A 27,196-nucleotide genomic window follows, 5' to 3' on the forward strand; every position below is an offset into this window, starting at 1 on the left:
TACAAAAATTGTATTGGCACTTATTTTGACCTTAAAAAAGTAAAATTCTGGTAATTATTCATAAATTTGTTCAGCGCGAAATACCTTGCGAGTTCTGTTTCAGGAGGTCAAAATTACAAAAACCTTGGTGGATCCTTGGATCTCGATGGCCTACGGCCACGATGGAGCTGCGCAAGGACTAAATCTTCAAGTTTTAACATTTTTAATTTTTAAAATACTTAACTTATACATTTTTTATTAAAAAAAATTGTTATTACAATTTTAAATAATTGCAAATTTTGTTAAATGTTGCAGTTTTCTACGATAATGAAAAGCCAAATGTTCCAGTTTTCACGTCGGGAGTGCGAAAAGTACCAGTTTTTGCCTCGAGCGCGCGAAATGTACTAGTCTTCGACGCAAAATTGCGTAATGTACTAGGGTTTGACGCAAAAGTACGTAATGTATGAGTCTTCGACGCTAGAAATGCAAAAGTACTATTCTTCGCTGCGAGAAATGCAAATGTTCTAGTCTTCGTTATGAGCGACAATACAGTCTTTAACGAAAGAGTTAACAAAATTAACTATATCCCTATATAAAAAAGTCATGTCCGGATGAAGTGAAGCCAAGAATGCGTCAATATGATTGGCTTATGTAGTGCGCATGCGTCAAAAGTATCGTTAGAATTTTTTGATTTGTTTTTGATTTCTAAAATTGATTCTAATATTAAAAATGTAATATAATACTATAATACATATCAAATTATAATTTGTGTATTTATAATATTCTAGAGACATTCTACTCTCGAGACTATTCTATTTTCGAGACATAACCTTAAAATTTTAAAAGGAAGTTGGCGACGAAACCGCGGCAATTTTGAAATTTATATGATCGCGAAATGAATCATATATTGAAAAGTTTGATATATTTCCGTGATAGAAAACAAATATTAAAAATATCAATCAAGTATTTATATTCCATTTAATAAGTTAATGAAATTATAGTCTACTACAGTGCGCGCAGCGCACTGCGCCAAGTCTAGTCTTAAAAAAATTACGTGGTCAAGTTGACGATAAAAAATTGAGGTACCATGTAAAAGCCACTAACCCTTTAAACTTAGATTTTCAGATGTTGGAAATAGCTAAAAAGTGTTTTGCTTACTGGGTTTAACAAGATAGCCAAATATGTATCATGTCGGCGATTTACGTTGTTACTATAGTGAAGAGTGCAACGAAAAGACGAGTGACGGACCCCGGGCTTGAACCGAGACAACGAATTAAAATCGGTAAATTAAAATATTTTGAAAATGTATGAAAAAAGTCGTTATTGAATTTATCCATATAGATCGATCACTATCTATATAAAAAAAGTCACTTTTACAAAGTAAGTGTTTGGCAAGTTTGATGTATTTTGTACTGTCGTATATGCCATTTACATAATTTTGTTCAGAATGTTATTACAAATTAAAAAAGAATTGAAATCAACCAAAAAGTCGAGTTTACTTCCCGAATGAAAATCCAATATAAAAGTAAATAGTGTGACAGTTGCCGCAAGTCGTCTGCTTCTCAAACTCGGCTTTGCGGGGCTACCGCGCCGCTTGATTATATTTATTTTCATTGATTCAACTCTTTCGAAAGTTCAAAATAAAATACTTCCCACGAAAAAAAGTCTCTAGCAAAGTAACTTCTTTATCAGCACTTGTAAATCAGTGTACATCTGCGCGCTTGTTTTATTTCCCTCGATCCATTTTAATTCTCCGGTTTTTTTCAGATCAAGCGGACAGTGCATGGTGGATCTCTCGCGACTACGATCGCTATATAAGCCGAGTAACAGCTTAGGCGCCTCGATACAACGTTCAGGAATGCGTGTTTTGCGTGTCTATAAATCCAGCCAGCATCGTCCGCTCAGGAACTCGAAGCTCGAAGAGCAGAGTAACGTATTCTTGTACGAAACTGGCCTTGTCTAGTTTTATATCGCTCCTGCTTCTGTGTGCTCTCTTTGTGGGGCATTTATCTGACTTCTTGATGAGATTGATCTCGATTCCGATTTGGAAATTGACGCTCGACTTTTATTGGATGTTTAAGGCGCGTATTATATACTTATACGCGCTGATATGATGAATGTATGGAGTCTGTGGTGAGTATGTCTTGTATTATGAAATGGAATGGAATTAATTTTTACTTTCTATTTATTTGGGTGGTTTTTCTTTGAGAATTCGTCTATCGTCATTATTCAGGCGATACATGCAGTTACCGATGCTGATATTTGATGGAATCGGGGGGGGGGGGGGGTATATAAACATTGAAACATGCTCTGTCAACAAAACACATTACGTATATCTTATATTCAAAGGCGATTCTCCTATTGGCTTTTTTGCCAGTCTACGAACTGAATTGCATGTGTTATTTTAAGGGTCGTTTAGGCGTGAATAACTCACTTGTCTATTTTAATTGCTATAAAATATGTTGTGAATCCGATCCTTATGAATCCCTTATGAATCCGATCCATTTAATCGGTTTCTTGATTGAATCGATTATCTGTTGCGTAAGCATTATATTGTTAAAATGCTAATAAAAAAGACAATTTAGAATAAAAAAATCGCGATTTGTATGAGGTTGGCTATCAGTGCCACTTAGATTGACCTTATAGACTTTGCTTCGACGTCATTTGCGTCGCGCCTAATAGTCGACGATATATATATATATAATTGCTCAGCCCATGATATTTCTATTATACATATGGCATTTATTTCTTAATGATCATTGTGAAAATCGTATGAGATTATGATGACAACTCGCACACTGATGAAAATTGATAATCAATAAAGCATTCAAGTTCTTGAAAAACATTCATTCGTAAACGACGCCGTTAATATCAATAGAAGTTTTCACTCAACCAAGCGATCGCATAACAACCTTAATATATTCTTACAGCTATACCAATGCATACATTACATGAATTTTACTCAATCGCTTCCAATAATAATAAGTAGGGCAAAAAATTAAAAAATTGCTGTTTAGCGATTAACTAGAATCGCTGCGGACATCCGTTGCGAGCGCTATTATTACTTACGTGCTGGCGTGTGTGGCTTATGCCACGGCGCTGCACAGCCTGGAATTATAAATCGCGGAAGGCGCTCTATATACTTGCGCGAACAAAAAGTGCGCCTGAACCCATATAGCCGCGCGTACACACTTACCGCTCAATCGAATCGACGCTGTATATATTGATTAACCGATCCCGAGATTAGGTGTGGTAATCCGATTATGATCGCGCTCTGCTCTCTCTCTCCCTCTCTAGAGAGCAGGCATTTTCTCGTTGCGCCGGTTTCTTTTTCCCTCTGCAGCTCGCGGTTAAACTTTTTCACACGCTAAATTATACGAGCGGACGTCGGTGCGACTGAAAAAATTGAACGTTTACGAGCTACATAAATTTCGCTTTTTTCTATTCTGCTAGATTCAGCCACTTTTTCGGCTGCGTTTGACTTCTATTGTGCAAAGCTCTACTTTGAAGTAACTTTCGAACTATCCACGGTGCATAGCTCATCTTTTTGGTACCGATAACAGTTTTTGATATAATCGCGGTAAAGTTATTTCAAGGAGGAATGCAGCATAGGGTGTACGTTAAACGATAAGTACAAACACAAAATAAATAACAGCATTCTAATGCAATTTACGGCTTGTGCCAAAAGCTCGTACGTACAGCGTGTCTTTCAATCAAAAGCATTTGTCTAATCTCCATCTCTCGGCTAAATCCACTGCTAAATCACCGCATCAGTCGCTGAAAAAAATTCGATATCAACGGCTCGACTAAAATTCTCTCCGTTCTCGATCGCTAGGAGATACTTACACACAACTGTAAATAAATAACACCATGCGCGCACTCGTATACGCGTGTATAACGCGCGCATTCCAGGTCCGCGTAGCCTATTTTTCCCTTCGATGAAATTCCGTCCTTGTGAATGTCGAACGCAACCGGCTTGAAAATACGCGCGTGGGCGAGTTTAGTGGCCTACAGATACACGAAAGGGTAGGTCGCGAGAGAGATATCGCTGCGTGTATTGCACCGCTTTGTGCGCCGCGGAACTGTGTGATTTACGTTAACCACGTGCTTCTATATAATGTCTCTTGGCTGTGGCGGCTGATTACGTGACTTTGAGACCAGTGCGTGCGTTTTAATATGCAGCGCGAAGGTGTATAAGTAGGTATACGCGCGTTTGATCGGCCGCGGCGCTTTTATGATTTCGGATCATTGTACGCGCACTTTACGAGGGCTTTTCGCGCGTGGAATCTTGTTACTTTCCTCGGCTTGGTTTTATTACGAAAGAATTTTCGTCTTCTCGGCTGCGTGTATAAGGCTATGTGCGTCGGCGAACGGAATATCGGAGCTATAGGAATTCCTTTGTTTTTGCTAGTTGCAAAAGTAGAGCAATTCGCATTGTATTGCTTTAGATTATAAGTATATAATGTTGTTCCGAGAGTAGACGAATATTTTTTAGAACGTTACGAACTACGATGTATTACTTTTTTCTGTTGCTAACCTATGCGTCTATTCAAGCATACAGAATAATTTGCAAACAATTAAAAAAAATTGATGAAATAATTAATACATAAAAATTTGAAGTCGATTATCGCATAAATATCAAGCCAAAAATTCACTAGGTTAATTAAAAAATAAAAACTTGAAAATGCAGTTCACAAAATTACGACGTAGCACACAGGCGTCCAGGTGTTTTACCTTTGCGCAAGGTGCATCGCCAGGTATCAACGCATGTGAGGTAGAAAAAAGTGGTCGACGCTGCAGACGCCCTTATTCTCCACCTCTCTTACTCGCTCACTTTGGACTCGGGGTCAAAATAAATTGCGCAGCAGAGCCGAGTCACGGCGCGTGAGCTAGCGCACATAACGCGTTTCACAAGAAACACGTGTTTACCGGGCGTTTTATTGTTGTTAACTCGGACCGCCGGGAGCAGCTCGTGCCGAATATGCAAATATCGCGAGTGTTTGGTCCCCCCGTCCCCGGCAAGGCTTTCGCCGGATTCTGGTTTTTTCGTCGATTTCTGCTCCTCGACTCCTTGCCGGGATCCAGTTTGCCATGAATTTACGAGACTGCAGAAGAATTCGAGCGCTGAGGACACGATGCACCGTTGGCTTTTAACGAGGCGGAAGTGCGACAAGAGGCGTCGGAAGCGCAAAATTGAAAAGAAATATTATTTAAACGCTATGTGCTCGAGGCCCCCAGTGTTTTGAGATTGAATGGCGTGAAGCATTTTGCTCTTTTGTACTGACTCTAGTCAATAATGAAAAATGTGTCACCTTTCGAAAACCAGTTTCGATTTTAATACAAATACGTGGTCTATAGGTAAGTAGAGACCAGGAGGAAGTATTCTTTAACCATTGAAGCTAGGTATTGCTATAAGTACGTAAATTAATCAAATACTAGCTAATCTTACCCAGTTATGCTTACCCAAAGTTATATGTACATTTTTTTGGAATTCTTATAGCAATGACATAAAAGAAGTTTTGTTGTTGTGTTCTACTATAATTGAATATTTTATTAAATGAAAATCTCCGCACAAATTAACAAATCGCCCAGAGCTAGATCACCATGGGTTAGACTATTTCAAGCTCCGAAGAAAAATCTAGCTTCCACATTTGTGATGCTTATCGAAAATAGTTAAAGCTGTACGCCTCCGATCAAATAACTATATTTTTCGATCAATCGAGAGTAATCCGAAACTTCTGCGATGTTATCTGATGCGACTTGGATCTTATCTATGAGGATGAGCATAAAATGACCGAAGCGGAATTACATGTACCAGGCATACCTTATTGCTAGCTACCCGCGTACGCATATTTTTTACGGTGACATAAATTGTTTAAGGCATCAATTATATAAGCTTTACCAATAACATGATGCAAATTTTTGCATGGTGCTTATAGAATTTCAAGCAAAAAGTTATTTAAATCTAAATAAATAGTCACAAAAATGTTGCTGTGATAGAACTATATTTATTATTGATATTTTACATCGATTGATCCATGTAATTTTACGTGAAATTATTTTCAATTATCTTATTCTAATTTTTTATTCATCGCATTATTTTTTTAACAACTATCCTCTTGTTGCAGTTTAAAAATAAAGGTGAAATTATTTGCAATAGACGTACAGAGTATATAAAAGCACACTTACTTCGCATAATTTTCTACGTCCTTCTTTTTTGCAAACTCATTCCAGATCTTGACACTTGCTAAAATCCGCTTACTAATAAAATATGATATTTTATGAAATAGCTTTATTAAATTTTAAATCAGTTTGCAGCTACCAAAAGAATTGCAAGACGAGTGCAATGTCATTCAGCTTTGAAATTTTACAAAACTCTTACAATACTAAGAAATTTAGAAAAATTTTGATGCATAAATAAAATAAGTTACCACGGTACACTGCATAGCTAAGATCATTAGAATCATGAAAAGTAAAAAAAAGTAAAAAAAGTAAAAAAAGTAAAAAAAAGTAAAAAAAAAAGCTTCTTCATTTTTTGAGTTTTCCACAAGTTTCTATTCCTGCAGCTGACTAAAGTATTATGAAAACTATTTCAAGTTTTTATGAGTTTACTGCAATTTGAGTGGCTGAAACCTGTGACGCAATAAAACAAATAATAGACAGGTGGACTGCCCGTGACAAATATTGTTAACAAATTTAAATGTCTTTGAAGACTGAAAAACGAAAGGAAATCTTTCTTAAAAATGTTTGGTACATGGGATTGTGAGAAAGCTTTTCATTTTAAGAAACTAGCCAGTATCATTAAATGAAATAGTTAAACAATTTATTCTCAAACTGAATGCTTTCAAATTTATTGCGACGTATAACTTGCTGCTATCTATTTTAAATTCATAAGTAGGTCTGCGTATGCACAACATCAAGCATTTCTAGCTAAAAAAGGGAAAAAAGAAATTTCATTTTTTTCTTTTTTTTTGTTAAAATGATGTGAGATAGCACGCTTTTCAACAAACCTAAAGAGGTTAAATGAAACGAAAACAAGCTAGTTCATCTTTAAAGTTATACATATATAAACTCTTTTTATTACGATTAGACTCGAGTTTTTTTATTTCCAAATGATATGGACTATCAAACGTACTGCCAGCTCCATGATAGTCTTCCTATCACTTCTGCGTAAATAACTGAGGCAGATTTATTGTTTTGAGATTACTAGAGCGCAGACAGTGCAACTTGGTCTTCTGAACTAATCACATCGTCAATAGTTTTCTCATATTACATGAATAAGTTGTAATCGGTGGCTACTTAATATACCAAAGTTGAAAATTTTTAGATATCATTTTTAAAATACAGACGAAAAAAGTATACAAGTGCTTAAAGCATTGTGCTATGCGTTGTTCAGTACACCACACTGTATAGAAATATTTTTTAATCGAAGTTTTTAACATCACAAAGCTTTGATTTAACGTGCATCACGATGTTGCAGACTAAAAGACTGTTTATATGTTTTGCCGTTTTGTATCTTCACTCGTATTTTTGCGTTTCGGAGCATCGAAATTTTAAGAAAGAGTGGAAGTTTCACAGAAAAGCACTGTTTAGATATGGCCGACATATAGCATCAGAAGCCAACAGTTTCCTTTTTGCCGTATGTTCAGAAGATAAACTACCCAGAGAGATGAATTGTAACGTGACGATCGACACTCCGATTCTTCCTTGGTAAATCTCAACTCTTATTAATTATAACTCTTTATAGATAATTTAATTCCTTTTATGCTTCTTTTATTATATTTTCAACTCATTATTTATTAACAACGATTATAATTTTATGTAGGAACGTCAGTAATACACATCGCCAAACATGCCACTTGAAACTCGTTGGAAGCGAAAAAGGCGAGGTGAAGCACGAGATCACAGGAATATCCTCATTAGATCGCTTAACCAGAAACAGAGCTATAATGGTTTGGTGGGAGCGTCGCCAGGACAGCCAGTTCAAGATTCAAAATATCATAGTCAGTGTCATCAACATGGCCAAGTGTACGACCATTCACTTATCTTTTCCCATCGAAGAGCATGGCATGATTCTTCTGGGCAACGTTGTGATATATTCCAATTCTTTCGATGTGACGATATCCAATATAGCCATTTGCAAGAATACTCCTACCTGCAGGATAACTTATGACGTCGAAGGCAAGCAAATCGGATACCCAGCGCCTTTTATACCAATTTTCACCAGTGTTCATACGGAGCCAGTTGCTGCTTTGTCGCCAAACAAGGGTTTCTATGCCTGTGGAGTAGACTCTAGATCTTGGAGGTTCAAAGCGATGCACGTCAGTCCCACCGGACATGGAGTTAACCTCATGAGGGTCACCGTTTCTGACCCGACAAAGATACACTATGCGGTTTCCAATGCTCACGAATTATACGGGATATGTCTGATGGATCAGAAGAGGGCCTTCTGCGCCCAGCTGGACGCCTCAGCTAATGTAAAGATGAACGCGACAATGAGGATTCCTGGACATGCACAGGATGCACATTGGATAGGTGTACACAATCTGAAGGATGGAGGAATCCTTTTGTTGACGGGAAAATGCTCCGGTTACAAGTGCAGAAAGTTTCGAATTATCCGAGTTTTGGATAACGGAGAGGAAGAAAAGGAGGTTGATCAAGAACTTAACATCAAGTGCTCTAATGTGCCAGATCAATTGTCGGTGGAAGTTGCAGAATATGAAAACGATTTCTGTTTCTACTTTGCATGCTCGCACACACTAAATACAGATGGCAAAATAAAAAGCAGCGTGAAGCTCGTCAGCAAATGTGTGACAAAAAGTGACTTGATGGCGTAGCTTATCATTTTAATCGTGTTTAATTGATTGAGAAATCATGTATTTGTTGGTTATTTTCATTTTTATTGAGTCATTAGAGAAGTGATGCGTTAGATTTTAACTTATTGGTTACGCCGATTATAGTGACTTATTTTTGACTAGACTGCGTGTTATAGTACTTTAAGGTTTAGCATACCTAAGCAAGTTGGAAAAATGTTTTTAGGTATTCGAATAATGAGATAATTTTTTTTATGTATGGACTCTGTGCATAAATTAATGTTTATAATGGTTATTTTACAATAAAAGCATTTTAACAAAATGGTTTTATATGAGACACTTTGGTATATGAAGTGCGGTTTACACTGAAAAAAAAACACAGCCATTTTAACTGAACTCGCACCAGTAATCTGTCATTGTACGAAGACTCGCCAAAATGATCGTAGTTTTTGCTGTTGTCCCGCGTAAGCGACCAATTTTACGAGTCGCGACTCGCCAAAACTACCAGTGGCACACCGTTGTTCTTATTGAACAGTCGTTACGGTAGCAGAACGGTTAATACTACCGGACTTTACGGCAGAAACGACTGTGTTTTTTTTTTTCAGTGTAGTGTCAACAGATATAAAAAAGTGTCCAAGAAATAATTGATTACTGTTGACGCAATCTTTTTACTAGTATTTAGTCAGAACTTCAGTTCTTTTACCTACAAAAAAAAAACGTTCTGTATTATAATATTCAATGATATTGTTAGATGGCAATAAATTATGAAAATGTCAAATCTTATTAAGAATTCATTAATTCATGTTTATAAGTATAAAGTTAAACAACAATACAATAATTTCATTGCGAGTTATGTAAAATTATAAAATTTATCAAAATCAAGTTATCTGTTAGAAATAATTCCTATATGCAGAATTCCATGGATGCTAGGAATTTCACTTATTTAAATATTTGTATTTGTATAATATAAATACGTTAGGTTGAATTGCTTGTAAAAAATAATTTTAACACTCCCCAATCATTCTCTCTGGTTTGCTGATCCAACCAGGTCTCGCTGTGTACTTCTCCACGCACCTGGTTAAATATCAGTGTGGCCTTATGTTAATCATTAAGCGATAAAAATAATTATCATTGTGTATAATTATAACTTTTCTTATAATTTTAGAGTGTGAAGAAAAATGGCGAAGATAATATTAAATAATGAAATAGGATATAGAAAACAAATATTAGTGAGTAAATTCTTTCATCTCGTTCATCTCAAAATTTATCATCTGAACTTCGAACACGCGATATTAAGTTAAATATAAAAATAAACAAATTGTAAATATTTTTATTTTGTTTACTAGAAAGATGTGTTGTCTGTAAGTTATTTAGTATAATACATGCACATGACTGAAATATGCACGATGAAATTTTTGGGTTAACAGAAAAATCAAGGTTAAAAAAAAACTGTTCATTAGATGATGATCCAATTTAGTTTAATCAAAATAAAATAAATATTTTTATTTCATTCCTGAAATTTTTTACTTAACATTTTAAAATGCACGTTTTATGCTAGAATGTTTAATTAATTAAAAACAATGCGTACACTGTGCTGCACAAATAATATATGATTCACGTATAGATTATTATGAACGATGGTTTATCAAATTTTTACCCGTAATGTGTGTAGTACGCATTGGCCAAATTCCAACTTATAAGAATTAATTTTCGTACAATATATTAAATTAAATAGAAGAAGATTTGTTTATCCAATCCTTCTGTGCATACTTCTTCACGCACATGCGCAATCTTTTCTGCATTCTCTTGTTCAGCTTTTTATCTTCCATGATTTTGTCGGGAGTAGGAACCATCTGTTTCAATATCCGCAGTTATAACTTTGAACATGTAGGCACAATGAGGAAACTCCACAAAAGCGTCGATTTTCAGTCTTTTTTCAAACTTTTTTCTCGCAAATCACTCTGTATCGCATTTGAGCCGCCTTAAAAATTCAACTAAGTTTTCATGGTACAAGTTCAGTAATTCGTCGAATTTGTGATCCATTACATCATCGTTTAGGCTGGTCATAAAAAAGAAGATCAATTCACGAAGTGGGCTCATATACTGATAATTTTGGAAATCGATGAACTTGATGTTGTTGACTATGTTAGTATCCGGATTTTTTTGGAACATAATATTATTGACCCAAAAGTCTGAGTGAATGATAGTCGACCAGGATTCAACTAATCGTACTCCCCAAGATTTAGCGGAATTCTGGCTCATTGTTGCCTTGGCAAAGTTCGAGTAGGCCGAAGTTTCGGGATCATTGCTTATAACGTCAATGAATATTTTAGTAAGTTTTACAAAGACACTCTTATCTGGAGGGGTCAGACCTTTGCAGCGCTTCTTGAGTGTCTCGAAATATTTGGATTTATGGTGCTTCATCGCAAATCCCAATACTTGAAAACGGGCCAAAGCTTTCAGCGCGATCTCCGCATGCTCGAAATCCAATCCTGTATATAAACAAGTACATGCAATTATTAATTATGATGCCTCAAACACAATTTTCGAGCATTGTTCATAAAATCTAATACTTTTACGTACACATACTATCTCGCAATCATGTAATTTTTTTCTGAAATTCATCTTTCTCATGGGTAACTAAAAACTAGAGCTTACCTTCTCGTCGGTTTCGTGTAGTATCCCAACACCTTGAGATTCTGCATAACTATAGCAGCATCGTCATCAAAATCTATCTCGCTCCTCAGTGAATATCTTGCCCCATAGAACTCTGGTACGATGTCAAAAACCTCGTCATCTTTGACTCCGAATTCTCGTTCCAATTGTTGGTATGACGGTATGAGCTCCTCGTACAAAAAGGCTTCCTTCCTGAAGGTATAAGAGCTGTCAAATATGAGTCGTTGGATGTCAGTTGGTGGCATCATCTTAGCTACAAGGTCAAAAATGTCCAGTTCTGCATCTTTTGTTTTCTTCACCGCTGCATGCACTTTCAGTATGCTACTGCCGTAGTTTTCACCAGGAGATAGGAGAGATTCAACGCTAAAGTGAACAACAATTAACTGGTCACCTAACTTCTTTTGTAAAAGCGATTCCAATTCTCGAAATTTGATCAGGTGTATTTTGTTTTCTTTCACCATTGTTTTGCCAATAAATTTAAAATTTTGAGAAGTTGGTATGTAATGCAACTAAATTTTGTAGTGGCTATCAAACAGCTCTATCTAATTTTTTGGCACGACTGATAGTTTAGATTTTCTGGCTTGACATGAAAATTAGCAGCTGTATTAACGACAAGTGTTTGCGGATATCTCGATCATAGCGACCATGAAAATACAAGTGGCATTAGAAAGATATCGTCGGTAACTTTGTGCTCTGTCACGAATGTCAAAAGATAAATGGACCACAAAATTTTCTATTATGCACATTAAGTAAAGGTGATTTTTCTACTAATTGTTATCTAGTATACGTGACTGAAATGACTAATAAGGAACATTTGATAGACATTTTTGTATTTAATACCTTTTCCTTATTTTTATATACGATAGGATTTTGATATCTATAAAATCTGTTAGATATTGATCAGATAATCAGTCATAGTTGCATAATATGTCGAGATTACTAACAAAAAGCTGTATCCGTACTTTTAAAATTCTTAAATACAATTTTTTCTTTCATATATTTTGTTAGAATTCACACTATCTTATTTTGAATCGCAATAGCATATGTTAAAACGCAATTTAAAACTTTTTCTTTGGCATTATTTTACTCTTGCTCTATCGCAGATGTGCCTTATTTGGAGTGATCTAATTTAAAGATTCGATCAGTTGCCAATTCAAAAATTATTTCGTCATCTTTACTTATTATAAATTGAGTACAGTCACGATTAGCTGGAGTTTATTCAATTCGAGGACAAGCTATTTTATAAGCAGGTGGCAAGCATTCGAATAATTTTGGTGAAAATTTTGTAAACATGGTTTGAAACAATAGTGTTCTATTCGGGTCATTTTGTTCGCAATATTGCTGGCATATCACAGTAGCTTGCAAATACTATGCCGAAAAAAATTAATCATTATAAATAAAATACTACAGTTAATTTTTGGGCACGATGGCGACATGGAAGTGCCTTATAGTTTTGTCAGCGAAAAATGTGTGACATGCGACATCTCACGCAATTTTTGACCGATCGGGCTGAATTTTTAGGAGTCTCCACTTGCATAAACTAAAAATTTTTTTCTTTTCATCCCGATCCTCTATGTTTTGTTGAGATGCGGGCATGTATCCGCAGAATGCGGTCACCTCTAAAAATCGCTAAAAACGGTTTTTTGGTTTTAACTCGAATTCTAAGCATTCTTCAAAAAAAGTTAAATAAAAAAGTTGTAGATCTTTAAAACAACTTTTTCTTATTAACATTAAATCATGAAAATGCTTATAACTCGAGTTTATAGCCCCTGGTAGAAAATAGACCTACTAAGAAGGCACATTTACCAACGGTTGGCCAACGGCGTTTGTTAACCGCTGCCCAACCAAATTAAACTATTAGAAGCCTGCTCTGTGTGTATTAGCAAACATGTGCTCTGTAGCTGATGCCGCGTATGCGCACTACAGTCACTCGTGGCGACTCGTGCGTACACCTTTTCACATAACCCCAAAATTTAATGAAAGTTTATACTTACTTGAAATCTAATTCGACGATGTCAAAACCATATTTTTGTTCGATCTAATGCTTGTTTATTAATAATAGAGTTATATTAATAAATTATTTGAGCAGGCATTGATGATTTATTATATTTTTGTACGAGTTTTAAAATTGGACAGCCGTTGCTCAATGGATAGTGTAAAAGCGTAACGAAATAAAGCGTCTTTTGGCCAATGGCTGCTAGAACTGTTGGTCAGACTTAATAAAATTGGCCCGCCGTTGGCGAATGGCTGGCGAACGTTTCTACAAGGGGCTCAAAATCGATTTTTTACAGCTTAAAAACCAATTATTTGCCATAATACTTTGCGGATTTACACATTTTACATAAAAATGTATGTATGTATTTTCTCGTCGTGGGAGTACAAGGCGTATACACCGCTCTGACCATCGCAGCGAGAGAGAGAGAGAGAGAGATAGAGAGAGAAACACAAAAATCAGACGGTTATTTCTCTGTTCCTTTTCATTTGGTAACACTTTGGTGTATCTAATAATTTATGAAAAAGAATGTGAACTAGAGTCCAAATTAAACTCTGATGAATCCGCTCTAAGAACCACCATTGCGTAAAGTAGGATGTGCTCTCCGTTCTAAAAGAGTGCTCATACCCAAACCTCCCCTGGATGATGTATCACTGTTGCTTCCTCTTCAACCTTGCATTTCACTGTTAATGTACATTATCAAGATTGACATCCCGTTTTCAATCAACGCGCATCATAAACAACTGCCCACGCGCGGCTAAATGTATGCATTAGCCGGAAAACTACTCATCTCTCAACAAAACCAAGACAAAGCTTTATGAGATACACGCATCGCAATTCTCGTCCATCTGCCTCGCTGAATCCACCTGCACCAGGGCTGTAATAATAAATTAGTCCTCGATAACCTCAGCCGACTCCGTTACGAAAAGGCACCATCATGCGTACGTTCATACGATTTCTGTATGGATTTTCCTATGATAAAGTATTTCTCAAGCCTTGATCGCCAGCTTTTCGAATACACTGAAGAGTATTTCCCGTGCGTACTCGTACAAGCACACTTACGCGATTGCCCAACATTTCTTCTTTTAATCTCCGAACACCCGTGCATACGAAAGCATAATTCGAACGCCTCTGTCCAGAAAACGACTTTCGCGAGAGACGATCATTATTATATTTTGATCGCAGCGCCTACTACTTTAGCTCGCGCGCGAGCAAGCTTTTTAATTTAGCCTCGAACCGCACCCGGCAACACTATACACGCCTATACGCAGCTCTGTATAAAATGTATCAAGGATCGCGGTAGGAGGAAAGGATGGGAATTATTTTACGCCCCCGAGGTACGAACGGAAGCACCGAGCGCGTTATCTGCGCGTGCGCGCCTTATTGCTTTGGAGAAGGGCGTGTATCGTTATGCTTGATGCATTCATATATCGCGGCGAGGCAATTAACCCTCTTGTGATTCGAAGCCGCATTCCAGCTGCATTTCTTTTTGAACAAACGAATCGCGTTATTCCCCTCGAATTCAATTAAACAATAACGACGCCGCTGCGCATGCTCGATACAAATGTCTGGTTAATAAACAATGTTCGAATAAAGGATGAAGAGGTATCGCAGTAGGAAAATGCTGGAGGGTGACGAGCACCGGAGCTACCTGAGCGAGAGATAATTTCAAGTACCGAGAAGGATTCAGAGGAGCGGGAGCGGAGAGAAAGCTCCGCGTGCTGATAAACATGTGTAGCTTTTAGCGTGGCATCCCAGGAGAGAGAGAGAGAGAGAGAGAGAGAGAGAGAGAGAGAGAGAGAGAGAGAGAGAGAGAGAGAGAGAGAGAGAGAGAGAGAGAGAGAGAGAGAGAGAGAGAGAGAGAGAGAAAGAGAGAGAGAGAGAGAGAGAGAGAGAGAGAGAGAGAGAGAGAGAGAGAGAGAGAAAGAGAGAGAAAGAGAGAGAGAGAGAGAGAGAGAGCGTAGATCCTATCTCGCCGAGTAAAATATGCCCGCGGGAGACAATATTAACTGCCCGCTGCAGCTTCTGCCTGTCCCTCCCACCGCGGACTACAACCTCCTCTGTATGTATACATATGTCTAAGAGAATCCGCCCTAATGAGCCGTACCCACACTTTGTAGGCTTGTGTGTGCGCGTGTCGCGCAGCGACTACACGCGACGATTCGCAATATTTGTCTCGGCGTTATTTTACTTTTGCTTCATCGCAGACGCGCCTTATTCGAAGCGTTCTAATTTGAAGACTCGATCAGTTGCCAATTGTAAAAATTATGAGTAATCAAACGCAAGAAAAGGACACAAACACGAACCCCTCGGCGGGTAGGTCCTTAAAAAAGCGCGAGGTCCTTCCATAAAGCAGGTCTATATCGTGGATTTTCAGCGAGCCTCGTTACCGCTGTCATTGTCCGCGCACCTGCCATAAACTTGTCGGCCTCGCTCAGCTATGGAGTGCGAAGATCGCGCGCTGGATTATGCGACGAGATAAGGAAAGGGAGAGAACTCGCTTGTGTCGCGCAGTGCTTTGACCCGCCGTTATTATAAATTCACCATGAGCGACGAGTCGTCGTTAGGCTCTCCATTAGACGCCGGCGCGTCGTCCTACTCCCGCATTTTTCGTTTCGGCGTCTCTCGTCGCCGCAACGGCACGCGTCGCGCTTCCTCTCGATGCGCTGGCATACATCTATACAACGCGTGCGTGTAATTGAGATAATTCCGAAGTAAGTGCGTCCAGCGAGAAATCCTGATCGCTCGGTGCGGTATGCGAATTTTGTTATTATACGAGAAAAAAAAAGACTGGCACTGTGCGCGCAGATACACATCGGCAGGCGGCGGCTGGTAATTGCGCGACGAAATCGCTCGGCGGTTAATTTATGCATGAGTCGCAGTGCTATATTGCCGCGGAGAGTCGTGTATTTTTTCAAGGAAAGCACGCGCGCGCGACAGCAACGACGCGTGAAGCAAAAACAATCGCGGCGCGCGGCGAACCTAATTTCGTCGATCGTTTTCTTTGCGCGCCGACCGCGTTGCTTAATCTATGTACTTTGATCAAGTTAATGAGCTGTGGGATATATCGGTGGAGGAGGAATTTTGAAATTGTTTATGAACGAACTAATTTGCGCACGTTGCAGCGTATAGATGTATTGCGGAAAAGCCGGTTGCCTTTTCATTTTTCGCGCGCGCAGCTTATTAAGTCTCTTAATGCGACTGGTGAGTGCGTGTGTGTGTGCATATGTGTGAGAGAGGACGAGAATTTTTATGATTAGACCGGGACATTATGTGATTTTTTTCTCTCGGCTTAAATATGAGATATTTAGCTCGCGATACTCGACATCTATTTACATTCTCTCCAACTTGTATGATTTTTTGCACATGTACGCGATTTGAGGGAAAGTCGAGTTGACACATTGTTTTTGCTAATAAACTTGAAAACTCGTTTGTATGCCAGAGAGTTATACCTTATCTATTGTTAATCTGCTGAAACGTTTTACATGTTGCCAGATAAAGAACAATACGGTTGTCTTTCTTTAAGATTTTTCACGACCTGTACTACATCATACGTGTTAATACAAATTCTCTCAGTAAGAGATAGACGAGAAGAATTTTATATTTCTGTATACAAAAAACAATTCCGCAAACTTTCACACCCGCATTTCTTTGGAGTATTCCATGTACTTCCCTCACGCGTCATAAGAGCTTTTCACGGATAAAAAATTTTCTGGTTTAAAAACGACTACTATAATCTTTTGAAAAAAGTTATGAGAATGGTTATACGAGTAGAATTCACGTAGTGTGACTACAGTCAAAATCAATTAACGATTGCGTAGTGAAGCAAAACGTCTCCCCTTATTCTTTGTCTTTTCTGTCTCTCCCACAAGTCCGACCGCAACTCTCTTCGTTTTCCCTTAAAATACATATCTTCACGAGAGCCAGGACTGCTTTATATCCGCGCCGCCGCAACTCGCGCTTGCGCGCACGCCCATTGTGGAAGGTGATAGATCCGGACAGCCGGACAATGCGATCTAGATAAGCGGAGCTTCTTCTCTCTTCCTACACACACAGCACTCACACAGAAGCATGACGCTGCCGCGCGTAATGGCGCCGCGTGTCACAGCTTCGGCCTCTTTAAGACCCGCGAAAAAGGCCGAGAACAATAGATGACCGCTGCCAAGCCGCGCGCGAGTCTGTATAAAATGATGCTGAACCTCGATATTCCGCGGCGATCGAAAGGGCCAGCTAGCTTGTGTCCTGTGGAGACGACGGATATAATTGGATTTCCATGGATTTCGTGCGGAAGAATTGGAGAAAAACCCTTTGTTTACGAAAAAAGCAGCTACTTCCGCTTTCAGCAAACCAAACGAATCTCTCCCGCTATCGAGTCCATCAACCGGCACTCAATAGCCGCGGCGCTTATAAAGTTGATCGCCTCCTCGTCCTAGCTCACTGTATTTAATCGCGTCGCGAAGGAGAGAGACAGAGAGGTCCATTAAACTCTCGGCGGTGCGATAGGTACACAAGTAGCTACACGCAAACGTGGGAAGTGCAAGCGCCTTCGCTGATTCTAGAAATAAAGCTAATGAAAATTTAGTGCCCGCCGGACTTTTCGCGGATTTGCATGCGCGCGCGACAGCGGCGGCGACGGCGGTGTTGCACAAAAGATATAATACGAGAGTCCCGGCGGACGAGAGAGTGAACGACGCTAATTAACATTTGTTTCGAGTACGTAAATCAGAGCCAATGATTTTTTGCCACAACAGCGAGAAAGAAGTGGACGAAGGCGTGTAATTAACGAGCTTGTGCTGTGCACAATCGAATAATATCGCTGCGACTGTAGTGGACGCGATTGGTCTCTTGGCGGCTGATTAATTAATAGGACTTCTGTGTGCAGTGTGTGTATCGATATATCTGGTAAGTCCGGGGACTCGAGCACTTACGGATTGATTGTTCGGGGTTGATAATAGAGACAGGTGTGCGGTATCTCTTCCGAGAATGCCTTACATGATTGGACGCAGAATTTTCGTAAAACAGCTTCCTCTTGCGTAGCCGATGTTATCGAAATCAAATTAAGAAAAAACAAGTGTTCCCATCGCAGGGGAATCCTTCATCGAACCATATAAAGTCGGGGTAGTCATCCTGCGCACTTTCTCATGTCAACTTTTCATAAGACCGAAAAAAACTGAGTGATCCTCTTTCGCGCGAGTCATCGAACGAGGCAGTACTACTTCTCGTGGTGAAATACCTCAAATCTATCGGGACGGAGAAAAAGCTCGCCGAGTCGACGTTCCCGTACTTGTCACTGCCTACTTACACTCCTCCACCTTCGCGCGCGGCAGCTTCGGCAGCCCCGAGAGATATGGCCCGTGTTCGCACTGCAGTAATTCTCAACCGGTGATCTCTTGGTCCTTTGATGGAATTTTTCTTTTCCGTTGCGCCAAATGATCGTGTTTTCATACGACAATTATTTAAAATTCCACGACGATTTCAGCCACAAAATGCGTATACTAAAAGTAACGGTACTCAATCGCGATGTACACTCAAAAACTGAGCGTTCGCATAAGGTGCCGAAATTTCTGGCAACCTTTTCTCAGAGTTTCCAAATAACCCTCATTATACTCGAAAACTGCGGCAATCATCAGTCGCGGCGCAATCTCGTGCGGCGGCTTAACCGGGATTTCGAGAGAAGCCATCAGTCGCCCACGCAGGTTTCGATTCTCCGCGGCAGACGTAAAAACCGCGCAATTGAGAACCCGCGAGGCTGATTGGGACCAATTACAGGTGGGCGCGCGGGCGTCTCTGTCGCGCCGCAAGGAGACGAGTTATGCGATCGCGCGCCGCGACTGCACGCAGTTATGTACCCGTGCACTTCTGCTTCTGGGGACAGGTGCGCGTGAGTGCAGCGTATGCATGCCTGAACGCGACGCGATGTTTTTTGTGCGCTACTTCTTTTAGACTTGTAGTTTTGCGAGTAAATTTTGAACGTCGACAGCGTAAGAGTAGCCCGCCGGCTTGTGGATTTTGTTGGCTTGTATTTCGGGGAGTATGCCTTAGCCCTCGAGTTCGAATTAAAATTCAAAAATTTTAAAAAGCTTCGAACGCTGTTTCCTCTCGGTACACCGCATATTTCTTCATTCCACTCCTCCCTCATTCCCCTTTACCTCGTTCTTATATCCCCAGAGTCCTTCAAGAGTAACATACAGCCGCCTCTTGTCCCCTTTCCTTTCATGACCGCCCGCACCAAGGAAATTAAGGCCCACTTACCTGGCTGATTATCGTAGTCACGTACGGGCCCGTTCAGCTCTCTCTCTCTCTCTCTCTCTCTCTCTTTCTCTCTTTCTCTCTCTCTCCTCTTGACGGGTGCAAAAACATCTGCGGAAAAAAGGAACGAGTAAGCGCGTGCGCGCTCCGAAGGAAAACGCGCGTGTTTTGATAAAGTCTCAGAGGAATCGGTCTGCCGCGTTCTCAAGTTAGGTTTGATTGATGAGACGATTGGATAGCCGGTTGTCGGGAATTATATGCGGTGGCGATGTCGAAATTTCTCTCTCCGCGCGGCTCAAGCCCCTTTTGCGAGGCTCGAGAACAGTTTTACCGCTGTTCTCGATTTTCACTGTTTGAAGATCGTCGTTGGAGATAGTTTCCGTTCGATTATTGCGTTATGAATATTTGAGCAGCGGAATGAGAACGTCGCGTGGGCTTATCAATTTTCTTAACACCTGCGCGGTTAATAAGGAATGCGTACTTTGCTGCCAGGCGCAAATATTTTAATTTCGATATGATTCTGTGTAAATAATTATCTGACATTGATCATATTGGAATTCGATACTCGCTTAATCGTTTTTCGTATAGATGTATGAGCGATTCCGATTAATGAGGTTCAACGCACTTACGCGTTTTTTTTTCTTGCGCCAAAGCGGACGTGTGACTTTGAAAAAGAGCGCGATTTCCAATTTAAGAAGCGATTCACAATCAATCTCTTCAGATTAAATCTGCTCATACATGCAGGTGATGCTCGCTCCCTTCAGATCTACCGCGGTGTCCATACTTTTATCGAATGATTCATTTCTGAGGTAAACTTTTACTGATATCAAAAAATACTTCCGACTGATCCGTTGCTCATCCGCTATTCATTATGAAGCCAAGAAGGCAAAAAAGAGCTCAGCTGTATACCCAAGCGCGGTGCGATGTAACTCACCGGTGTAGTCCATATAAAACACCTCGAGCAATTTAGCCGACCGCAGCGCGCAGTTCACCGAAAGAAGAGACAAACCTCCGGTGTATATACACGCGCTTCTTCTTCTTCTTCCTCCTCTGCTGCTGCAACGACTAGCTGCATGTATACCTATAGGTGTACGCTCACGGCTCGTCGATTACGAATTGTGATCCTGCGCGGGCGCATATAACTCCCGCAGCTCCTCTCGCCCTCGCAATTATCTCCTCATTAACTTTTTTTTACTCGGCGGCGCGTATACACTCGCGAGGCTTCTTTGTTTTATTCTTCCTTCTCTCGTGCGCGCACGCGGCTCAGATGTTTTGGATCGACATACATACAGACTTGCTAAAAGAGCAGTGCGCGTGTGTGTGCTTTTGTAGGATTTTTGCGTAGTATAGATTTTACCGGTAGTTTTAATTATATACTGATGTATTTTATCCCCATATTCTCTGTATGTCGTTCTAGTGTAGTTGCAAAGGAAAACTAGAAGGAGTTATGGTGCAAAAGAAGAATTTATAAATCCGAAAATCAAAATAGTTGGATTCGACAACTATATGAATCAGAGTGCAGATCAGGTAGAAAATTATCTAAACTCGAGGAACTTGAGCAGTTTTCCAAATGAAGTCGCAAGTTCTTTCCAAGATATACAAGTTTACCAAGGAAAATAAAAACAGAATCTTTGCAGGATACCAAAGTTGCAAAGTTCACGATTACATAAACATAAAAACATGTTTTAACCGTGGAAGATAATTATGGCCACAATGAAAACATTGTGAAAATAATGCTGCGCGCCTAAATTGTGCATTTCTTATCTTGTGAATCAAAACGAGAGTTTTGCTCACGCCGTAGGCCTCGGCTTGAGCGAATACGAGAACAGCAAGTGCGTTGTAGTTTTCGCCAACAGTAAGGTGAACATTTTGGTTGAATGGCGTCCACCTATTTTATGATTTTTCCTCAGAGAAAAGTAAATCGGCTCGTATTCGGATCTCAAGTCGAATGCAGACATCTGGCTGCGCACGGCCGAGTCGGTCTGAGTTGCGCGCAGTATTTGGGCTCTATAGCGTTAATTTATTGTTTTATGGCGGCAGGGATTAGCGCCGGAGACAGTTTCGACGCCAGACGTCGGGATTTTCTTCGCATTAAGGATTTGGTAGCTTCTATCGGTTTACCCGAGGCAGAAAGCCTAATCCTTGTTAATAAATTTACTTTTATAACTGCAAGGGCAATTCCCCTAACTATAACAACATCAAAAACACAAGTACTTGGAGCGTACTTCAAATAAATTAATTCTATCTTATAAAGTCATTCATTGATAAATATACGACTGTGCGCAAGTAGCTTATTCTTTCGTTCCATTATCAACCTCATATTCCAGCTTTCAATTATAATAATTATTTATCTTGCTTCTTTATTCGATTACTTCAGAACAACTCTCGCTCTGTGTGTATCTCTTTCTCTGAGTTTCGCATTTTACAGTCTCAGTTCCTCAACACAGTTTCTTTCTTACGCCGGTTCATCATCCTCCCCCTCTATACGTATATACTATACATACTGGTCGTTGGAGTCTCTCTCTCTCTCTCTCTCTCTCTCTCTCTCTCTATCTCTCTCTCTCTCTGCTGTTAAAGGATTTCGCCGTAATGAATTCCACCCTCAATGGGTAATCACTGGGCTCGATGCCCCGGGGTAGAAGAGCAACAGCGAGTGTATTACAAGGAGCACAGCCCGCGAACAGGAGAAGAAGAAGAAGCAAGCGGGCGAGCAGCGGAGGAGGAGGTGAGCCTCGGGGATAGCACTTAAGGCTCTACGTGCCTCGGAAGATGCCCTACAAGGTATATACACATCGCCGATAATGGGCCAGCAGTGCTCGCGAGCTTCCAAGGCTGCTGCTGCTCCCGCTTCTGCTGCCGATGCGTAATGTTTCATGTGCTCAGTGCGGAGGTGTCTGCGGTTTATACGCGCGTTGCGGAGGACGCTGTTGGGAGTTTCGATGCTGTAGTCGATTCTCTGATTGAGACTTGAATGTAAGTGGGTGGATAGAACGAGTCATTTGACTAGATATTTTGATCACTGTCGTATCGAAAGAACCGATTCTGTCCCGATGTTGAATGTGTGCGCTGTGAAGGCTATCGGTTATCAAACTAAATTAAAACCGCGTACTTTCTAAAACTTACTACGAGTTCCCGCGATACAATTCACAAAGCAGTCCAATCAAAAGCTTCGCAGTGCACATACCAAACCTCCCGCGGTCCAGCTAATTACCGCAGTGATGAACGATCGTCCATATAATCCTTAGTTACACGCCTGTCAAAAAGCGCAATCTCCTCTTACATAGGTATACGAAAGAGAGAAAAAGAAAAAAAATGAAAACCATCGGCCACCAAAGAGACTGCTAACGTATCATTGCTCGCTGTAGCTGATAATGGTAATCAGGGCCCGAGTATAGCCCCCTACGCGTCCGGCAGTCAGGTATCCACACTTGGCACATGCGCCGGTATATTTTCTGCTACCTCTCTCCCTCTCTCCTCACATGCATGTATATATACCATACACGTCGCTCCCGTACGCTATCATTAGCGCCGTGCGGCGAAGCTGGAGAGAATAGAGTTCGCGATGGATGGATGGCGGTGCACTTTTCTGCAGCAGCAGTGGCTTCTTACCTTTTGTTTTTGCAGCGGCAGAGGCAGCTTCTTGGTTCGTTTTCTCGAAAAAGCCGGAGAAAATGAAGAGGGAGTGGCGCGAACGTGTACGTATACGCGTATACGGGGGAGATCGGCACTTCGGTAGCCGAGTCGTGCCCTCGAGGCAGCTTCTGCCGGCACTGCTGCTGTTGCGCGGGCACGTGTGTGCATCAGAGGTGATTTTCGGGATCGCCGGCTTCTTCTTCGAGCCGCTGTGTCTTTTTCTTTTCCTTCCTTTCGAGGGAGCTTTTTTTGTCGGGGGAGAGAAGAGCAGGCAAACTGACGCGCTGTTGATGCTGAAGTTTTTCTCGTTCGAGGAGCAGAGATACGAGTCTCAGTCGGTGTGAATGTTGCAAAATTTTCAAAAACTTGTATAGTGATGCAAATGCGCGAGTAAATAAAACGAGGATAATTAGCAAATGTATAACGCTACTTTCCATATCCCAAAAAGCATATTAGTACGCGGCATTGTACGAAATGACTCCCCCCGAAGCACTGTCGTCGTGAGCTAATTTTGAGAGTCATTTTTAACGCCGAAAAGCCGCGCAAAAAAGCACGCGTATAGGCAAAACAAGACTGCAGGGCACAGACGCAAAAAGAGAGAAGAGAAGAGAAGAGACACGAGCGGCAATTTTTCGCAAGACTGCGCCGGACACCGGAGGGAAGCGCAAATATCCCGTTTTAAGTCGAGCGTCGGAGTTTTGCATATGCTCGAGGCTGGGCCAATAAACGCCGCGCGCGCGACGCGACGGACCCAAATCCAGAGGAGAAAGGCGGAGAGAGAGAGAGAGAGAGAGAGAGAAAAAAGTTGCGTGGACGCGAATTATAATGAATGAGAGTGCGCGTATAAAGTTTGCATCGCACCGGCCAGTTCGATTTGACCCGATGGCTATGTTCTGGAGGACCGCTGAGAGAGAGTGGGGTGTATACTCGGTGGTTTGCATAAATTTCGATCGGAGTTTGGATATTGAAAGGACGGGTCGTATAGTGTGTTTATACACATGCTTTCTTGGAAAGAGCTTCGGATTTTCAGCTGATACGAGCACTTTTGGAATTTTCTTCGATTGATTAGAACTGAAAAACATTCGCAACTTACAGAAAGTACTTTTTAAAATTCGAATATTTTCACATAATATTAATTAATAAATGCCGACATTTAGCATCACGAACAACCATAACAAAGCATCACTCGATCCTTTCATTAAACGCGAAACTTACACCATCAGAGCCACATTTTCGAACAATAGCGACAACGTCCGTTACACATCGCTCGCAGCTACGCAATAAAAAATCTCTCTCCAATCTGTTCTCCTTCGACTGTACACACCGTCGAGCTCCGGGTTCTCAAAGAGCCAAAAACAGAACAAAAAAATCTTCAGCAACTCACGAGCAACGGGTAATAAAAAGTACACGACCCCGCGGGCGATTCGCCCATTCATGCGTACTCTCGAGCCGATCCCATTGAGCTGCTCCGTTCGCGGTATCGGGATTTCGCGATATAGGAAGCATTTAATTGATTGCTCGCTTGGCCTCGTTGGCCGCGCGGTTAATTAATTGTTTATGTGTGGGAGCACTTGTAATAAAGATACCCTGATTATATAGAGCGCGCGGTATTATAGCAGGGTAACTTACGCTGTCCGTGGTAATAGGCGAAAAAGGAAACGCGGGAAAAAATATGATTTCGCGATAATGCGCCTGCGTGTAACGATTCGACTGCGATTCCGCGTAAACGAACGAATAAATCGGTGTCGGTGAACGGACTCTTTTTTTTAAAAAAAGCTTTTCAATAACGTGGGATCGATACGCGTGTGCGCCTTGCGTCACGACGACAAACCGGTTCGCGGCTCGCGTGACGAAATTTCGACAAAAGTTCAAAATTCGAGTCTCGCGTTATACGTTGCGCGGCGAGAATATAATTTCCTTCGGCGCGAGAGCTCGAGCCACGGGCGGCGCGGAAAGCGGGCCGAAACTACATCGCGAATTACACGCTCCGAGAGTGCCAAACGCGCTATTCGGTACGCGCGATGCTCCTTTTTCCTTATTCTCGGAACGTTTATACTAGCGGCGCTCCAAACTCCGCTGCCCGCGCGTCGCGTCGTTATATCCACCATCGGATCAGAATATACGCCCCCCGTATGCAGGCTCTCATCCGCTACTTTCTATATATAATTCACGCTCTCTCTCTCTCTCTCTCTCTCTCTCTCTCTCTCTCTCTCTCTCTTCTCTCTATAGCTCGCTGGCTTTGCAACACGGATATGTATATATATTTACACGTAAATAGAGTGAGCGGCAAACAGACGTTATTATCCGAGGCGACGAAGGAAGCCCGATCGGGTAATTAAGAATAATGGCCGGGCTAATGCTTTTAACGAGATGAACAATGGACAGGTGCTCACTGGATCCGCACGCGCGGGTGGCTACAATTATAATGATACGTCGCTTTTCGTTTTTGGATCGTAGCTCGACTTTTTGTGCGGAGTTTTGTAAAAATTGCTGACGTTGCGTACAGAGTTTTACAGTATGTTTGACCTCCCGGGACAGGCTGCTAATTATAAACAATCTAATTTAACATGCTCGTATTAAAGAGCGATAATTTGAGTTGATAATCATTAAAAATGAATAAATCCTAATTTTCTCCTGCTGTATGTATACCTTATGTTCAGTGATAAATACAGGTCATAAGTAAATCTCACATAAATATGCTGAATAACTCCGCATACACGTGCCGATCTATAACTAAAGTCTGTACATAATATAGGTCTACACACAGTATACTGTGAGAGTGGCTAATTAATCTCGGTAATTTAATAAAGCAGGATAATAACAACAACAATCTCTTAATCACCATGGCTTTCCAATTTTTCAAAACACCCCTCGTTACGCAATTTTGCGATATAATTCTGCCGCCGCAGCCTTGTTAAAACAAACTCGTCGTGTATGCGGAAGCACCGAAAAAAATCTTCCCGGAGAGCAGCTCATTAATATCTTTCCAATTACGGTTGACAAATAACTCGTGGCTCGAAAAGATGCTCTATACTCCCTACTTAATTTCTCTCTCTCTCTCTCTCTCTCTCTCTCTCTCTCTCTCTCTCTCTCTCTCTCTTTCTCTCTCTCTCTCTCTCTCTCGCGAAAGCTACCACTTATATGTATATGTACACATCGGTGACGCGCCCGACGAACGGCAGAAAATCCACTCGCGCGAGCGTGTATGATTTATGACGCCAGCACGTGATTTATTTCCGAATGAGGAAAAAAATCGGCGACTCGATCGAAAATTTCTTTCTCAGAGCAAGAGCGCGGTACGTACACTAACGATCGTCACCTTTTGTGTGTGCGCGCGCGCGTGTGTGTGTGTGTGTGTGTGTGTGAGAGAGAGAGAGAGAGAGAGAGAGAGAGAGAGAGAGAGAGAGAGAGAAAGAGAGAGAGAGAGAGAGTAGATGCCTCTGCATGTACGTGGGCGTGGCAGCAAGAACGGTTTGGGAAAAACGTAATTTAGCGGGCGTGACCGCTCACGCGAGCAGCGCAGGCAAGGTGCAACGAAAATGAGATTTTTTATCGTGACTCATCGTGTGAGTGCGCGGAAAGGAAATATGACGAGGGGAGCAAGCGTATATACGAGACTGGGCTGAGTGGGTGTCATGGTCTTGGACGAGGATCCGAGGAAGAACGAATTGTGGGTGCGATTCGCGAAAGTATTTAAATTCAGATACTCATTTGTTGAGGTGTATGGAAAGGATTAAGGGATTTGCGATGCCAGCGATATTCGAGCATGTGGAATCGGATGTAGTAGCACGTATCGAGTCGGAGAAACCGTACAATATATAGCTCTTGGACTGGCCTTACTCCTGCATCACTT

At 41.0% G+C, this 27,196-nt stretch overlaps 2 protein-coding genes across 2 annotated transcripts in view; both read left to right on the forward strand.

The window, feature by feature from the left end:
* The first annotated feature begins 256 nt into the window (after window positions 1-256).
* LOC107981956 (larval cuticle protein 16/17-like) overlaps window positions 257-27,196 on the forward strand; it is a 42,372-nt gene continuing 15,432 nt past the window's right edge. The window contains exons 1-3 of the mRNA XM_031923338.2: window positions 257-431; window positions 1,097-1,261; window positions 1,747-2,112. Coding sequence (XP_031779198.1) covers window positions 2,101-2,112 — 12 coding nt within the window. The 5' untranslated portion in view covers window positions 257-431; window positions 1,097-1,261; window positions 1,747-2,100. The remainder of the gene's footprint in view (window positions 432-1,096; window positions 1,262-1,746; window positions 2,113-27,196) is intronic.
* Window positions 7,135-10,016, forward strand: LOC100678658. Its single transcript, XM_003427749.4, has 2 exons — window positions 7,135-7,689; window positions 7,805-10,016. Exons 1-2 carry the CDS (start codon window positions 7,451-7,453, stop codon window positions 8,814-8,816), a joined length of 1,251 nt encoding a protein of 416 aa, XP_003427797.1. The 5' UTR covers window positions 7,135-7,450; the 3' UTR covers window positions 8,817-10,016.

Source organism: Nasonia vitripennis, chromosome 1 (assembly GCF_009193385.2).
Source record: "Nasonia vitripennis strain AsymCx chromosome 1, Nvit_psr_1.1, whole genome shotgun sequence".
Lineage (NCBI taxonomy): Eukaryota > Metazoa > Arthropoda > Insecta > Hymenoptera > Pteromalidae > Nasonia > Nasonia vitripennis.

What these genes read in the sequence shown, in the direction of transcription:
- LOC100678658 (XM_003427749.4), top strand. Translation starts at nt 7,451, where the DNA reads ATGTTGCAGACTAAAAGACTGTTTATATGTTTTGCCGTTTTGTATCTT. An exon ending in GACACTCCGATTCTTCCTTG is followed by an intron (nt 7,690 to 7,804) that starts GTAAATCTCAAC and finishes AATTTTATGTAG; the next exon opens with GAACGTCAGTAATACACATC.